The 18,904-nt window shown below is 36.5% G+C and overlaps 1 protein-coding gene across 1 annotated transcript in view; it reads right to left on the reverse strand.

Annotated features, from left to right (window-relative positions):
* Positions 1-18,904, reverse strand: part of LOC5570125 — a 72,374-nt gene that overhangs the window by 12,976 nt on the left and 40,494 nt on the right. Inside the window, exon 2 of the mRNA XM_021839186.1 lies at positions 7,601-8,569. Coding sequence (XP_021694878.1) covers positions 7,601-8,569 — 969 coding nt within the window. The remainder of the gene's footprint in view (positions 1-7,600; positions 8,570-18,904) is intronic.

Consider the following 18,904-nt stretch of genomic DNA (forward strand, 5'->3'; position numbering starts at 1 on the left):
AGATGACCAATGATAAATATCGACACAGATCCTGAAACTAGAAGAGTTTTTTGAGAACTTGTGAAAAAATAGTGCAAAAATATTAAAAAAAAACAAAAAAGTTATAACGATTTTAATATGAATTTTGCGGTAAAAAATAAAGCTGCCGGTAGAGGGGTTAATAACACACGCTTTATAAAAATGTTATAGGAAAGATGTGTGATAACATGTTTTGTTATCAACCTGTTATCAAAAATGTCTGTCACTGATACAATGATAACAAATGTTGTTATCATTCGGTTATCATTGATAACAAAATATCAAAATGATAACAGCGATAATAAAAGTTGTTATCATGTTGATATCATCCAGTTATCCATCTTTGCTCGGGTATCCTCTGATATATGAAATATATCATTATAGTTCATCATCAATTTGTAAAGATTTTTCTGAGTTTTATGTGAAATATTCCCAATTTTCACTTTAGTAATTAATTCTTCAATCCTATCACTATGCTTAATGTTCGAATTTGAGACGTTCATTATTTTATAACAACTTAGTTGTTCTAAAGTAGGTTTGAAGGGTTTTACTACTACATGCTCATTTAATGTATTAATAAATTTTACGTAAGGATTTTTCTTATTTATAATGGAATTTCCTATAAAAATTCCATGCTGAACTTCTTGTGAGCAAACAAGCAGTTCATCTTCTTCATTATCTGGAACGTCAATTCTTTTCACCATTTCACATCTTCCAGGTATAATAAATTTTCCATCTACGTTATCTTCTATGGGAATGGTAAAAACTTCGTTACTTATACTGATATTAAGCAACCATAAATCATAATCTATTGTACAACGATTATTTACAAAAAAATCTCTTCCTATTATACCATCTGTCGGTATTGGAAAGTCGTTTTCAACTATGTGAAAAATTTGATCTATCATATGTTCACTAATATTTATTGTACTTTTGGTACTATCTAGAGAGGTTATTGTACCTTCACCTATACCTACTATATTACAATCTTGGTTTGGGAAGTATGTTTTGGTGGGCTTAACACATTTCGCTTTGATCACTGGTATATCAGAACCACAGTCTACAATAAATGTACACTGAGTGTCTGACAGATCAGTTTTGAGCAAGACAAAATTTGATGCTGAAATTCTTATTGAGTACGCCCGTACTGTACCTCTAAAAAAGGATTGTTTGTCACTTGTTGTTGGTTTGATTGGTTTGTTGATTGTTGTCGACTAGAATTTTCCTGTGCAACATACACACGAGAATTCGTACCTCTTCTACCTCGGTTATTTGATTGATGACTGTGGTTTCTATCAGGGAAATTGTTTGTTTGCGGTCGTGGCTGATACTGGAAACGATTCGCAGTATTTGTGTTTCGTCCCCTATAAGTTGATCTTCTACCTCGATAAGTAGAAGTTATCATCCTAGCCTGGTGATTTGAAAAGGTTGGACGTGGTTGATAACGTGGTTGGTGGCCATTGGTCCAGAAAACTTGTTCCTGTTGACTTTGATCAGCCTCCAATTCAGTTACCTTGGTGATTGCAGAAGTAAGGTTTTCAAATTGTCCGGCTTTAAGTATTAGTTGGATTTCGGAGCTCTTTACTCCATTGGTCAACGCTTTTACGGCAGCTTTAGATGCTAACCTGGTTGCGGATGCTAATGGAACGTTTTCTGTTATATAAGTTTTTTCCAACTCCAATGCGAGTTTTTCAATTTTGTCAGTAAAATCTACGATAGTGGAAGTCTGTCTAGTTGCGTTCAATTTTGCAACTACAGCTTCAGGAGACTGCGTAATTCTGCATCTCTGTTCCAAACTTGTAATGATCTCGTTGACAGTTGCAGGAGCAGCATTAACAGCTGATCGTGCTTTGCCTTCCAATCTTGAGAGTATCACCTGAATGGCGATAGCTCTATTATTATCGTTTACCATCGTATCAATAGCTCTCAAGGCGGCGGTCGTACCTTCAAGCTTATCTGCATTGCCATTGAATTGAGGCAAAAGCGTAGCAATAAGCTTCACAATTTCCATATTATTTGCCATGGTAACTTTTCGACTGCCTTTTTTTAGAATTTCCGTTGCAAGTACTACTTGTGCTACTTGTTTAAACTTCAACAGATGAATACCTGTATCAAGCCTGGTATCAATAAAAATTTTAATCTGGGTGTAAATATCACGTACAGCTTTGGTTAAAAATCTTTGTCTTGTTTCATCAATTAATTGAAATAATTCTATAAGATTGTCATAAATTTGTCGGCTTTCACTTGCTTTAGCTTGCAAAGTACTCTTTAGATATTTTCGGTTTGGAAACTTTTTTAGATTTCTCAAAATATTGGAAAGTTTTTCAATTAATGGATCGATATCTTCATCCATTGAATTTTAAAACACGAAAAACCATTACACACTTTGTTCAAAGATTACCGGTTTTACACATTTGCAATTTAACACCTTTAACACAATGATTTATACTACGTCAAACGCATTTTACAAATTTACAACATATTACTTAACACTACCTATTTCTACTAACCTTTGATTATAATTATCCACTCCATTACTTTGTAGGTATGTGTAGTTTGATGCGCTCAATCCTGGATCAACAACAGCCGTATCAGCAACAGTAGCGGGTTTACAGTTAATCGTTCTACCACTCAACGGCTCTACCGTGGGTTGTGCGGGGGACTCTGCTTTGTTGATGCCTTTGATTCGCAATGATGTGACGCTATCCATAAGCGCAGTGTGGTTGAATTTGACGATATTGTTAACTTTCGCGCACTTCGCGATGACATTACGATTTTCACACTCTACCACATTCGCTATAGCGATTGCAACAGCTAATTTAAATGATTCGGTTCAATGTTCAAACGTTTTGCACTTTATTAGCGGTGCTTAATGCTTTAAGAGTTTGCTTCTTACAGCATTTCCACATCATTTTCACTAATTTTAATGTTAATAAGGCACTCGTTATAAAACTACAAATGAACTTTAACACTTCACTTTTTGCAAAAAAGTTATAAATAAAATTATCCACAGTTTTATATCGTGCTGGTTATGAAGCTGTGTGCTAATTTGCTGATTTTCAATAATAGTGACTTGCTGGTCACCTAACTGTTTAACGTGTGTGTTTCGGTCGTTACTTTCCGTATCTCCCATTTCGTTCGTTTAGGTGGCACTTTTTTCGAACGAGGCCGGGCAATGGAATCGCACTTTAACTGTGTCGGTTACAGGTTGTGGAAGGTAATGTTTTCTCTGGCAATGTTCTTCGCTTCACTTTCTTACGCGAACGTAATTCTTCTTGCTTACCAACGAGCAAACAAATGGGCGAATTTAGCCTTATCAGTCAATTCTTTCTGCTCGATTATTAATTGCATTACCAGGGTGTCTACTACCTGGAAAAACCTGGAAAACCTGGAATTATCAGGGAATTTTATTCAACCTGGAAAAAACCTGGAATTCTCAGGGAATTACGATCACAATCAGGGAAATTATTTTGAGGCATTTTTGCGTTATAACCCAGAGCTATCGTTAAGAAAACTATCTTCATTCGAAAAAAAATTCGGCTGCGCCGCTCTCCAAGCACTTTATGAGCTGAATGAGTGAGAATCTATTCGAGTATAAAATTTTATCAGCTTATCAAAACATGATTGATGTTTTTAATGTATCTAAATTAATTCGATCAAGGATTAACATATCTAGGGCTAGTAGCAGGTTTCTTTTTAGATACCATTCTTATGCAAGTCTCTAAAAAGTCTCTATTTTTGATAAAAGGTGTCTGCAGTCTCTATTTTAACCAAAGTAGTCTATAAAGTCTCTTTTTTTCGTTATTTTGCTTGCAAATTACTGAGATGCAAATTTTTTTTTCGTATTTCTCGAGAACAGCCTAAGAAAATATCCTAGTGGTTTTTCCAGAGATTTTATCAGGAATTCTTCAAGAAATTCCTTCAGCTTTTTTTTCATAGGATGCTTACAGGAGTTCCTCCATAATTTGCTCCAGGCAATCCTTGAATATTTCAACGTTACCACCTCTAGGAATTTTTCTCAGGCAGTACTTTGAACAAAGACTATCCTAGGACTTCCTCCAGATATTTTTTCACTAACTATCCAACCGAATTCTACAGTCGTTAATCTTAGAGATATCCAAAGTTTCTCTCGGCAAGAATTTCAACGCCATTTCATCTACGGTTATTCCAAAGAAAAGATCCAAAAGCTCATCGAGAGGTTATTCGAGTGAATATATTAAGAACATTTCAAATAATTCCCTCAATTCGACCTTTGGTTCATTGTTAAGTTTCTTTAGAGTATTTTTCTAGGAATTTCTCCAGCATTTCATCCAAAGATTACTGCAGTTCATCCAAACATTTTTCAATGAATTTCTTAAAAAATCCCCATGGAATTTTGAAAAGTTCATTTAAGGTTCCACACAATTTAACACCTCAGCAATTTTTTTCTACGAAATCCCTCGATTGTAGGAATGGTTATTCCTACACAATTTTCTAGTAATTTCGTCCTGTGTTCCAGTAGATCCTGTGCAATATCCTGCGAGCTATTATGATTTTTCTTTTTTTTATTATAGTAGCAATAATATTGGAAAGCTTCTAAAAGTTTTTCAAGAGTAAGAAAATCCTCTTTGATCAAGGGTGACCTAAGAAATTACATAAATAACTGTAACAGAGATACCCGTAAATTTGCTGTAGGAATACGTCACGAATTTTCTCAAAAATTTCTCAGCTTTCTGGGAAATTACATTCAAATTTCCTTGGTGAAAACTCTTAATAGAATGCTTGAGAAAAAAGTTTTGAAAAATTCCTTGAGAAATTTCTTTGAATTAATAGAGGAATTTCCGGAGAAATCCTAGGAGCAATCTCGGAAGTAATTCCTGAAGGTATCCTCAGAGAAATTTGTAGTCAAAATCTTATAAAAATTCTGAAGAACAATTTTGTAGAAAATCCTGAGAAATCCTTGGAGGCATCTAGAGAAGTTTCCGGTTGAATATTACAACATGTTTGAAACGGGAGTTGTGGAGGATGTTCTAGAAAAACTGATTGGAGAATCACCGGATAAAATCCTCGAGGACTAAGGGCTTTTTCAAAAAAAAAAATATCTGAAATAATATGTGAAGGAGTTTCTGGTGAAAGTCTTGAGGTATTTTTTGTGATAATGTAATGGAAAAATCCTGGTTCTATTTTGAGATATCCAAAACAAAATTTTTGGAAGAATTCCTTAGGAAAATTTTTGGAGAGTGAATATTTTAAATATAGATATCAATCCATCCCTCTCGTAATGTCGTCGTAAAACATCAATTAATGTTTGTCCTTCACTGGCATATACCAGATGTGCTGGTATGTCGTCGTAATGTCGCGAAAAATTATTTGAAAAAAAAAGTTTTAAAAATATTTTCAGATAAATGTCTGGTCGGATTAAACTATTTTGTCCTGGTTCCTGTTAGGTTTCGTTTTTTGATTACTGTTTGATCTCTTTTTCATTATTTCATTTTAATCTCTTTTTTCCTGGAAAGAGGTTTCTAAATTTCATACTTTCAAGAAACTCACTCACTCAAAATATTTAATTTCAGAAAAAAAATTTAAAAAGTAAACTGGAATTTGAACAACTTTAAATTCGAAATTTCGTAACAATCATGATTAATTTAGAACTTTTTCGAATGAAATGTAAACATCTATAAATTATTCATACAGTTAAATGTGTGAATATAATTTATTCATACAGTTAAATGTTATACGGTCGAACGCGATTACCCAGCGGCTTGATAATCCGTGTTTCTATTATCCAAAATAAAAAATGGATCCGGGATCCAAAAGTTTTACGAATTATTTTTGTTAATTTAAATAGGTTATCTACTTAAATATGTAGCAGATGATCATTAACACGATCGATTCAATTTGAGATGTTTTAAAGAATTTGTTTTTTTTTTTTGCAGGTCATAACTGTATGATAACTTGCTAATACATCGGCAAACTTAATATTTATTGTAAAATATTGCCAAATATCCAAATAGGGTTAATTTTGCGCCCATGAAGCTGTCTTAGTTATCCAAACGACCGATGGAAATAAATGGTACATAATCTGTACTAAAAATACTTTCAAAAAGAAACATACCGATGCACTTGTTCAGTTCACAGAGCTCTTACATACTAAATAAAAGACATCATCATTGGCAAACACGATTCCTTTGAATAAAACGTGGCTTTGGTATTGTTATCACCTTCATATTGTAATATTGGATATAAAACTGTTCCATTTCAGCATGCTTTGCATAATGTTTAGAAGTGTATAAATAGTTATTAAATCGAACACACTTTAAAATTTGTCATTAATTTGTTTTAGATATATAAAATTGAACCTGGAATTATTTTTATAAAACCTGGAAAAACCTGGAAATATCAGGGAATTTCATTTCGCTAAACGAGTAGACACCCTGATTACTATTTTACACATTAATGCCATTAGTACAAGTCCAATAATCAGTACCACACACGGCACTTTGCCTGAAGGCCGCCAATTATCGGTCATGACGAGTATTTTTTTGGTTACCGATTAATGGCACATTTTTGCTCACTGTTACACCAACTTCACTTTTTCGATAACTATGAAGACTGTAGGTCCTGTCACGGTCGCCATATCGTGGTTTTGCCTAATGGTGGAGAAGGACTACGAATGAATACCGGTGATGCATCACTTTGTAATTATTACACTTTGCTTTAGTTCTGAAGATGGTCACGGAAGGTGAACCTTCTTCATTAATGTCCGAAGTTGGACTCGTCTTTATTCAATCATACACTTCAAACGTTCTTCACCGTTTTTCACCAGTTTTTTTCAATTTATTTCATACTTGCAAAAAACAACGTGCTAACTTGTTTTTTATAGCTTCCACTTTTCGCCGTTTATACTTCGGTGTGATGCAAACGCAATAGTTTTTTTTTTGCTGAGATGGCCATGTTCAAGCTTGCGCAAGATTGATGTACACACGGATTGGAATAAGAAAATAACTCAGCTATCGCAGAAAAGAAAACCGTCTCCGCAAGTCTCGTCTCAGGTTAAAGCCATTTTGAGCGATTTTAATCCATTTAAAGTAATGTTGAGTAGTTTTAAGACGTTTCAAGTCATTTTAAGCAATTTTAGGCCATGGGGACGGACCTGGTGTAATGGTTAGAACACATACCTCTCACGCCGAGGACCTGGGATCGAATCCCATCTCCGAGATAGTCACTAAAAATTTCAGTGACGACTTCCTTCGGAAGGGAAGTAAAGCCGTTGGTCCCGAGATGAAACTAGCCCAGGGCTAAAAATCTCGTTAATAAAGATAAAAAAAAAAAAAATTTAGGCCATTTTAAGCCGTTCGAAGCAATTTAGAACCTTTTAAAGCCGCCTTAAGCAATATTAAGCCATTTTGAATTTTGATTTTTTAAGACGTTTAAAGCTATTTTAAGCCCATTCAAGCCGATTTAAGCCATTTCAAGTCATTGGCGAAACACCTTTTCTATATAAAAGAACAAACCTTAAAAATTTCAGCCCAATCGGAGAACATCGATATAACGTCCCTTGTAAAGGAGGTTGCCGTTCTGGTGACCTGACCCTCAAACCTACTTGGCCTTTGCTGCAGTTTCCGGTACTGCCTCGAGTACTCCGGATCGTTCATCCGCAGTTCCATCTCGCGGAAGTCCGGATTGACGTAGTCCGCCGTGACCACGTGGCACCAGATGTGTCCAACGTCCCGGATGAACTTCGGCATCAGCATCAGGTGCGACCCGACCGGAGGAACGATCCGCTGCTTAGCTTCGCCAGTTTCCCGCGATTTGTGGCCATTCTTGCTGTGAGCTCCCGTGGCGCAGTTGGACTCGTCGAACGGGCAGTACCGTTTCCCAGCGGTAAGCGCTGAGGGAAAACGAATACTGGTGAAAGGGTTGTTCTGCCTGACGGGATCAACCGCAAAAATGGTCGAACGCGGCGGTTTTGGAGGTGAGCTGCTAAGGGGTGCTGACCGACATCGCCTGGCCAGAGTGGGTTTCACTTTGGGAGGGGTCGATTCCGGCGTGGATGGCGTGGAGAATGGATCGTTTAGCAGGATCGGATGTTTGCTGAGCTCGACGAATAGGATGTGCTTCTCGGAGGACACTACCTTGAAGTGCAGGGTGGAGTTTACCATTTTCTTCAGATACCGGTCGAAATCTTCACAGAAGGGATCATCGATTACGCTGACCAACAGACAGCGGATGGCGAAGGCCGGAATTCGGCGGTAGTACTCGGAAAGGGCACACATCGATAGGGCGCCATCGTATGGAATGATCTCACCGGTATCCAACAGGCGAATATAATCCTTCCGGGAGAAGCTTCGGATGCTGGGTTTGTTCCGGACGGCGCGGTATAGCGCACCCTCCAGATACACTCCGAAAACTTCACCGGGTGGGGGCAGCTGGGTAATACGGGCACTGCTCATGCTCTGCATCGCAGCGAACAGTTTGGTACCGTCCGGGTGGTCACGGTCCACCATACAAAACTGGCGCTGGCCGGAGCCAACGGACGAGACGACACATCGACCGGTGTGATTGGGTTTATCTGGAATGGATTAGGCACGATTGGGGATCAGTTGTGATTACCGTGACTTGAACATTCGGAATTAAGACACAAAGGGGAATTAAGGGGACACGGGAGACCGTGTTATTTTCCCTATCTTTCATCTCACTCTAACAATAATCATCAAAACTTTGTGGAAGCAAATCTCGAGTTTTAGTGAACCGATGAAGCTGAAAATTTATCGGGTTGTGCACTACATATATAGAATCATAGTGATACATTTTCGCATCGATATATGGTGTGGTTCTTGGGATTTGCTTCTTGAAATGGATAGGGTGATTATGATGACGTCCCGTGCAGCCTTAATAGCTATCGAAGGTATTGCATTTACGTTACAGTTTACTAGGAAAATGTACGACTTACTCAGCGCGTGTGTCTGAATCTGGAAGATAACGACACCCTTTAACACATCTACTGGTACAAGCTAATTTAGAATTGGGATCCTTAAGATATTTAATATTTTCTACCAATTTAAAAAGCGAAGTCGCAACCTAGATTCGAATTAAGGTGAAAAATCTCGGAATTCAAATATGGCCGGCACAATGGCCGAACTGTGCCCCTACTAGGGTTTTCAAAGGCACAAAACTGAAAAAAAACGTTTATGATCTTCTTATTTTAAGCTTTCTGCTAGTGCACAGCCAAAATAAAAAGTGCATTTTAGGATGCTTTCTTCATGGGATTTGTGCCTTTAAAGTTTTAGTGCAATTTTAATAGTTGATCATAGAGCAAGTGATTTTCTCAAAAATTTATACTTCTACGGAAATCCGCTTGAGCAAAAAACAATGAAACAGTTTTTATTGTTGGTAATAATGATTTATAAATAAAACAATCATTGAAATATTATTTTTTTTTGTCGGTAGCGATAGGGGTAGTACTGGCACTCTTAATCTGCCCTAAGCTCCTTCCCAGCATTTGCTTTTATAAGCCTCTATTGCGTTCATCACACAGACGTTCCTAAGCAATGTTGCTCAAATGGTCACTGTGTACGCTAGCAGCAATCAGCCCTTGTCGTAGTTTTGCAGTCTAGTAGTTCAGACTACTATCAAACTATGATAAGGCCTGAAATGCTACTAGAGTGGTTAAAGTGAAGAACGAAATAGTTTTATTAAAAGGTCCTCATTTCCCATTTCATTTCATCACTCACTATCGTCACTTTTATTTTCGACACTATCACGTATATCACCGATTATCACTCATCAACTTTCGTAATACACTTCAGATATACTTTCTATTATATCACTTTTCATATCACACCATTTTAATATAAATCTGTTAGCATTACCATCTGTTAGCATTACTAAGTAATTTAAAGATATTCAATTTAAATGTATCATAATTTTTGTGGCTGTAGAGTCATTACTATTCAAACTACGATTTAGCACTATGATCAAGAAAGTTACATTAAAAAAAATCACTTCGATCCATTCTTCTGCACTCGCTGTCATTATGTATTAACACTTTTATCATGCACGTTTGAAGAACTAGGCAATTAAGTTTATATTCAGAAAAATGATTGCAAATGTATTATGGCCATTATTAAATTAGTAGAGTTCACATCATTATTATCATATTTTTAACAAAACTATCAGAATCACTTCCACCTTAATTTTCAAATTTTCATCACAATAGATTTAATTATAAAATCACTATTAGCACCTTCACAATCACTAAATTTAATAACGACGAGTGTAATGCACCGTTCCACCAAACACCCATTCTTATGTTGCATTATAAAACGATTGATCAAACGTTGGCTTCGAAACTTAACCACCATTGCACATTGGTCCCAAAGCCATATCTAGGAAGACAAAAATGATTGCGCATAAACCATCAATTTTAGATATGTATATGGTGTCTTCGGCAAAGTTTCTCCATATTTTTCAGACATTTTTTTCAGAGATGTGAAATTAGGGTGGCCCACATGGTTTACGAGATCAGCACATAAACTTTTTTGCTGACGCATTTAAGACTACACAATGTTCTACAATGTTTTAGAACAACCAATTTGGAGCAACTTTGCCGAAGAACCCAAATTTCTATCTCTTATGGTTAGCGAGTTATGATTTTTTTAAACAAAAAAGTTAGGGTGGTACTGAAAAATCAGTTTTTTCTTGATAACTTTTTATACAATAATTTCTCGCAAAAACTTTGTTCCAAGCACTTTTAGAACTTTTGATTGCGCAACTTTTTGCCGAAGAAACTACTGTTATATCTCTTATGGTTACAGAGTTATCAGAAATTTTCTTCGAAAAAATGGTTGTTTTCAAATGCCGATATCTCCGAAAGGCGCAAACGGATTTTCAATCTTTTGTCGGCATTAGAAAGATTATTTCTTTCTCTGTTAATGGTGAAAAAAACTGTGGGGACGTTTTTTGTTTGAAAAGATTGACAAAATTTTGAAAATAATATGTTTTTCAACCGAAAATTGTCCATAACTTGAAAATATTCGAGATAGCTCTTTGATGCCTTCAGCAAAAATGTGCAAAATTGAAAGTTCTGAAAGTGCTTCATACAAAGTATTCATAAAAAATCATTGCATCAAGATATATTCACCATAAACCGAATTTTGTATGGTAAAGAAAGCGAAAAAAGATATATTTGCTGAAACAACCGGAATAACTGTATGTAAAGTCATTTAAAATTGAAAATATATGTAATGAAATAAGATCGATCACAGTAAGCGAAATGTTAGGAGTTAGGGAAAGTAAGTTGCTGAACCAGTTTTAACAGTGATCCATGGAACATTAATCTATAAACGATGTCTTGTTATTTCACGTGACATAATGTTTGTCCAGCTAACCTATGCCGTGGTTGGTTATAAATTGCTACCGCTTCAGCTTACTAAGCAGAAGGTCATGCGTTCAACACCGGTTCCGTTTATTATATTATCAACCCCAAACGATAACAAACGAATTCCTTCAAATTACCAAAACCTTACTTCCCGTGATATCTTCCCGTAGAAATATAGAAGTATCTGCAATTATTTTATCTGGGCATCCAACTAATTCCATTCAATTTAATCAAATCCAATAAATCTGCCACAACGAATTAGTCAGGGCAGCATTCGCTTGTTGAAGAATGCATGAATCTTGAACAAGAGCCAGATATAAATCCCAAATATCTGTCTAAGGTAACGAATCAGAAGGTGGGCCTTGATCACTTGAAAACTGCTTCAGCAAATAATTTTCCTTTTTTCAACTCCTTAGATTCCGCTTACTATGATCGATATCAATACATGTGTATTCAATTTTAAATGACATACATACCGTTAGTTCGATTGTTCTAGCAAATATCTCTTTTTTCGCTTTCTTTATTATACAAAATTCGGTTTATGGTGAATATATGTGTAAGCGTTGATTTTTTATGAATACTTTGTATGAAGCACTATCAGAACTTTCAATTTTGCACATTTTTGCTGAAGGCATCAAAGAGCTATCTCGAATATTTTTCAAGTTATAGACAATTTTCGGTTAAAAACATATTACTTTCAATTTTTTATTCAATCTTTTCAAACAAAAAACATCTTCACAGTTTTTTCACCATTAACAGAGAAAGAAATAATCTTTCTAATGCCGACAAAATATTCAAAATCCGTTTGCGCCTTTCGGAGATATCGGCATTTGAAAACAACCATTTTTTCGAAGAAAATTTCTGATAACTCTGTAACCATAAGAGATAGAACAGTAGTTTTTTCGGCAAAAAGTTGCGCAATCAAAAGTTCTAAAAGTGCTTGGAACAAAGTTTTTGCGAGAAATTATTGTATAAAAAGTTATCAAGAAAAAACTGATTTTTCAGTACCACCCTAACTTTTTTGTTTAAAAAAATCATAACTCGCTAACCATAAGAGATAGAAATTTGGGTTCTTCGGCAAAGTTGCTCCAAATTGGTTGTTCTAAAACATTGTAGAACATTGTGTAGTCCTAAATGCGTCAGCAAAAAAGTTTATGTGCTGATCTCGTAAACCATGTGGGCCACCCTAATTTCACATCTCTGAAAAAAATGTCTGAAAAATATGGAGAAACTTTGCCGAAGACACCATATATCCAAAATTGACGGTTTAGGCGCAATCATTTTTGTCTTCCTAGATATGGCTTTGGAACCAATGTGCATTGCTGATTAGTACAAAGGATGCTACAGCTCGTGTAAACGAATTGAAACATCAAACAACCAGCACTGGTTTATAAGTAACTAATGAGCCCTGGCGGTCCCTCCGTTCGAAGAGGATCTGATAATATGCCGAAACATATTAACAGATCCTCCGCCTGAATGCAGCCGTTTCATGATAAATCATGAACCGTTGGAGGTGTGCCAAAGTATTGGGAAGGTGATATGTTTCACAGACGGGTATTATTATGGTGCACCTTCTACTTTGGCACCGTCAAACCCTGTGATCGTGGCCAGGGATAAATAAAACAATCCTTGAAATATTATGTATTGTTTGTATTGAAATTTAGAGTCACCACCATTGCAGGTGCTAAGGCATTCCATGTCGTACGGTTCCTCCTAATGCTTGAATATCGCTCTTGCACATGCGCCTACTTCAACACTCCTCAAGAACGATGTTCGGCAGGCCAATCTCCTCCTTCATCTTCCTCAGTTTCGGGGCTCAACAAACTGATACAACTTTGGTTGTCCTTGTAGATATTCCCCCAAATCTCACCAACTACTAAGGGCTCCCGTACGCGCGTATTATCTTCGGGATGGTTATTGGTCATGCATTTGCAACTTTTCATGAAGCCAATAATCTCCACTAGTATCTCAACTAGAGACTCTATTTTTAGGCATTCATACTGAGTGACCAGTCCATTTGAGTCTGATAGTAGGTGATACCTATACTAAAAAAATACTTTTCTTCGTATTTGGAACAGCTTGTTTGTGCACAAGCACTGACATAAGAGGAACAAAAATTCTATGACTCACACAGAGTTACAATCTTAAATTTCGTCTCAACTTTTCGGCTCACTGTTTTTATTCTTATGTATTAACATACATTGCGTATGTAAAAACGCACCGCAGTAAAAAAAAATAAAAACAGCAAAATGTCCTGTATCATAACTTTTGAGTAATTTCATTAAATAAATTGCGTTATTCTAGAGAATTGCAGAAGTGTCAACATATAATCCATGAACAGAGTAGATATTTTACTACATTCCATATTATGTTTTTAAGGTGGAATCACCGGCACCATGACAAATGCGAACACAGTTCAAATTACACTTTATTCTCAAAAATGTCACTGAAGCGTGCGATAAAAACGATTGACAGTGTGTCTGTGGTATTGATACGTATCTTTCTGCGTCAACTATTTCGAGCAACGTTTCCTCTTTGTTAAAGATTCTGTGAGACGTTAGATTTGTTAGGAGACGATCCAGATTTTTAATCAAGGGTACGGGTCTGAACATAATAAAAATGTTTCTTACGAGCTGGGTCTATGAGAATCATTTTGGATTCTCGGTTCCTGAGGGAATTTTCAGAAAGGAGATTGGGCAAATCTGGGCCCGGAATGTACACATATGACTCATATCTCATTTGAAAGATCTAAGTGAAACAAGAACAAGTTTGTATGGGGTCAAAAATATTCGTCGTGGGAGAAAAAAGTTATTCCGCATGGTTTGCGATGGATTTTTTATGTTTTTTATTTTTTTGCTATATTTTTTATCGATTAAAAATAAAAACATATATTTTTTTTCAGCACCTATATGATGATGAAAAGCTTTATGCTTTAAAGAAGTGAATAAGAGCTTTGATTCAGAGATTAAGATATTACATGGTGGTGTTAGACCGTAATAACTTCAAAATCGTTATAAAATATGTACGTATATTCAGTAAGTTTTCTACCAGACCCTGCTAGTCACATTAAACTAATTGCAGTTTATTGACCGACCAATCCTTTTTTTTCTCGCAATAAGGTAACATTACGACTTGTATATTCAAATAAAAAAGTCAGCTTCATTCGATGAAAAACAATTGGGAGACAGTGGTGAAAGAAAAGTGTGTGGTGTCTTATAAGAGAACTGACTGTAATTGTTTTAGCTAAAGTACTTATTTCTCCAGAACGGATTTTGCAAAGAGATCAATAAAACCATCAGCTCAACCTCAATGAACAACATCATCAGCCATAAACAACGTAAAATGTGAATTGAAATGCTTATTTCAACCTATCAGTAACATATGCGAAGTTTTAGGATTTCATGTGTTTTAAACAATGACAATTTAGCTAGCTAGTATAAATCATCTCACACTGTATACTGCATACGTGGATGTTTAGTGTACTCCTAAATTATCCTACCAGTCTTGAGTTGAAATGTCAATCATTATCATTTTACGAGTTGGTATACGAAAGTCGTGGATGAAATGAAAATGATCAACGCACAATGATTATACCTGTGGGTTGATGGCTACTTTCACTGTAGTAGAACAACCAAGAAGGGTCTCAGCCAGCAAAACCAAATCCGGTAACGACTGCTCGAGATGTGGAGCGATACTGTGGCGAAATCCTTCTACTTCAATCGCTGAAGGTCACGCTGACTGGTGTCGGTAAATCGTTCGTCGTAAATGACATGGAGTTTTAAGAGCAGTTTTATTACTATCAGGTAGAGGGTGGGCTAAATGTAAGCACCACGATAGATTCTGACGTTGATTATGTAAGAGATGTGCAATCCATCCATCAATACCTGATCGATTCGCGTCCGTTTGCAATGGTGATCGCCAGTTATATTAGTACAGGAGATTATCTTCGAAGTAGGTGCTGCGAATGATCATATCACCATATTCTTGGAGGCCGTTGATCGACCATTGATCCTCAACCTGCACATTCTTTTGTTGATCGACCACCATCCGATTTCATGTTTTTGCATGTCGTTCATCACGATGAAAGCTGTTCCCAGCTCAAGTGTGATTACTTCTGAACATTCACATTATTGACATCCTCATGAGTATTTAGCGATCTTGGCGAAGCATTTGAGGAGGTACATGTGCTTAGGCGTCGCCAATGGAACTGACATTGATAGCAAACTGAAATGGTTCTGCTCGGATTATTGGCAGTTTGTTCACGGATTATTGGTTGTTTATCAAACACTACAGTTACTTCCAGTTCAAATGAGTCCCTTCTCTGAGAAGCAATAGCATGACAGTATGATGTTATTGATATCAAAGATAGAAGTGTGGTAACTGTCGCGCAGATTTCCAGCACGCTTAAGCTGTGTACGACAAGCGAGGTATTTCCACCAGCGTAGAACAGAATCCAACAACGCAATCACTGTAATGCTAAAACGGATATAGTGTGGGAATTCGTTCCTGAGTACATGAACCGCTGGTTTAAACAAACATATTACTAGAACATTGGATTAGGATAATACGATTTGATATTTGTGTCCAACTGTTACCTAAAGCGACGTGTTTGTCAAACGCACATACCTATATCCTTATTATTTTATCTCCGTATGTTTTTGATATTAACATTGCAGCAATACAAAACGTCCTGAAATCTGTGTCAAATCACAATATTTGAAAAATATAAACGGAGTTAAATAAAAAAACATGCATAAGTACAAACATACGCACGAGTTCAAAACATTTGCGCATGAAAATATTATTTAATAGAAAACTGTTCAAAACATACCTCTTTTCACATCTTTCCAGCTTACATAACTTTTTTCTCCCACGACGAATATTTTTGGCTCCATATCAACTTTTTCTTGTCTCGTTTAGATCTTTCAAATGATATATGAATCATCCGTGTACATTCCGGGACCAAACCCCATACATTTTTGCCCAATCTCCTTTTAATGGATTCTTGAGGATATCTGCAGATTACTAGCGAACACTGAGGGTTTCTGGTGGGATCCTGAGAATGTATAATTGGTTATTAGGGATTAGGTTCAAAATCTGATTATTAGCTTAGCTTAGCTTAGACTGACTACACATATCAATGGTTGCTATTCCTTGATTGGCCGAAGTCAGTGAAAATGCACAATGAATCAACTAGAAGATCGGCTGGGATTGGCCATAATCTTCTTCAGTGTGCATAATTCAGTGCCTCTATTTATACATGGTCAATAACGGCGCCGGCCACGTCCTTGCAGTCAGGTGGGATTGGGGGAAGGAATGTTAGTGTGTAACCATGCCTCTGCATCTCCACAAAGGTTACTGGGAGGGATGTTTGTTAATGGGGAGGATCGTTGGGTCACAGGATTCACTTTGATAAGCGATTAGACCATGATCAATAATAATTGGTGAGATATAATGCTTATATGTAAATATAATATTTTCATTTGATATGAACAATATCTATGTAGAAAAATTATGCCGACACTTGACGTGACGAACCTTTCAAAATTTGTTGAATAAAGTGAACCTCTCGCAAGTCTACACTCGTAGTGTCGAACCATTTCAAGTTTTTTTTTAAATTTAAATACAAAAATAAAGGTTAAAGGAAAAAGATGTATTGAAAATAAATTAGACTTAAATAATTTATGAATCAGAGTTTATGTCGACACTCACAGTGACGAACCTTTCATAGTTTGTTGAAAAATCATATTTACGTCTCACCGTAGTAACGATTAAAAGTGCAGTCATACATGTTTTATAGATTAGAAATAGTAGCATGAAACGAGCTCACCAATTGATCCGTCATCCTTGAGCAGCAACAATCCACCTTTAGCTTCACTCGTTTGCTCGGCTATATAAAAGCACTCAGAGAAAATAGGCGCGCGACCGGAGAGGGAAAACAACTGACGACTGCTCGGGCTTTCTTGACGCACTGCCCAGGAGCAAGTGTCAACGTCGAAAGATCGAAAAGAACTAATAGAACGCGGCACTTTTTCACTTCACTCGACCGATGCCCGACATGTTTGATCCTGCCCTCATCGCCGGCCCCCGCAGGAGCAAGCGTCAAGGTCCAAGGATCAAACACAACTCAAGATTAGGTCCAAAATCTGGTTATTCCTAATAAACTCTTAAGATTGTTAGGGCATCCTATAATTTTATAGCGGGATAATGTGGGTTTCTAGTGATATTTTGAGTATTTTTGGTGAAAACTTGGTGATTTTGAAAAGGTTTTTAAAGGAATTTGAGAAATGCTAGTGGTAGCCTAATAATAATAAAAATTTGAAAATTTTCACCGGAGACTAAGCAATATCGCAGCAAAATCCAAAGATATTAATTCCTAGCAAAATTCTTAGCGGGATCCTGAGAATTCTAGGCGAGATCCTACGGATTCCTAGCAAGATAATTCTGAGCCCTTTCATTGTCCTGTAGATCCTTTACGAGCACTTGAAGATTTCTATCAGGCTCTTCAGGTTTCATAGCGCGATCATGTAAATTTGTGTTGATCTCATAGATAAATGTAAAACATATATCAAGCACAATTATAACTGATTTCAAGTAAAAATCACATTCTACACTATTACAAGCCACATTTATGGATCACCTCATGTTTATGCTTATTTTAGTTTGCTCTTTTGACTGCAGTCAATCGTTCATTATGAAATGTTTTACTTTATTAGAAACATAGATTAAAGGAGCTTACTAAATTTGGTCAAATTTTCCGCTAAAGTCAAAAAGTTAAACTGATTTTTAATGTTCGTCAAATTAAAAAAGATATGCCGTTTTGCAATACACAGCGCTTTTGTTTTGTAAATATGTCTTTGTTTGAACACAGTAATACATTCATTTAAAGAAAAGTTCAAGTACAAATTACAATCCTACGGAAAACTGCTGAACCGTTCCAAAGTCTCAATGCCATATGATTCCATAAGGATCATGTAATAACATTCTAATCATGTTTTCAAAACCAATAGTTGAAAAATAAAATTTAAAATATGGGTTCCGGTTTTGGCATGGTTCCGTTTTTGGCAACTGAAAATTTCGACTTTGTTGCCAAAAACGGAATCCCACTGTACATCGAGTTCTGTTTGATCTTTCGACCTTGACACTTGCTTTTGCCGGGGCGAGCAACGAGGGCAGGATCAAACATGTCGCGCGTTGGTCTAGTAAGTGAAAAAGTGGCGTGATCGGTGAGTTCGGTTGGAGTAACTGAAAAAGTGCCGCGATCGGTTAGTTCTGTTTGATCCTTCGACCTTGACGCTTGCTCCTGGGCAGTGCGTCAAGAAACCCCGAACAGTTTTTTTTTAATTCTTTTTGGGGTCGCGCGCTTATTTTTTTTTCCTGAGTGCTTTTTTATAGCCGAGCAAACGAGTGAAGCCGAAAGTGGATTGTGGCTGCTCAGTCAAGGATAACGGATCAATTGGTGAGCTCGTTTCATGCTACTATTTCTAATCTATAAAATATGTATGACTGCACATTCATTCGTTACAA

Source organism: Aedes aegypti, chromosome 1 (assembly GCF_002204515.2).
Source record: "Aedes aegypti strain LVP_AGWG chromosome 1, AaegL5.0 Primary Assembly, whole genome shotgun sequence".
Lineage (NCBI taxonomy): Eukaryota > Metazoa > Arthropoda > Insecta > Diptera > Culicidae > Aedes > Aedes aegypti.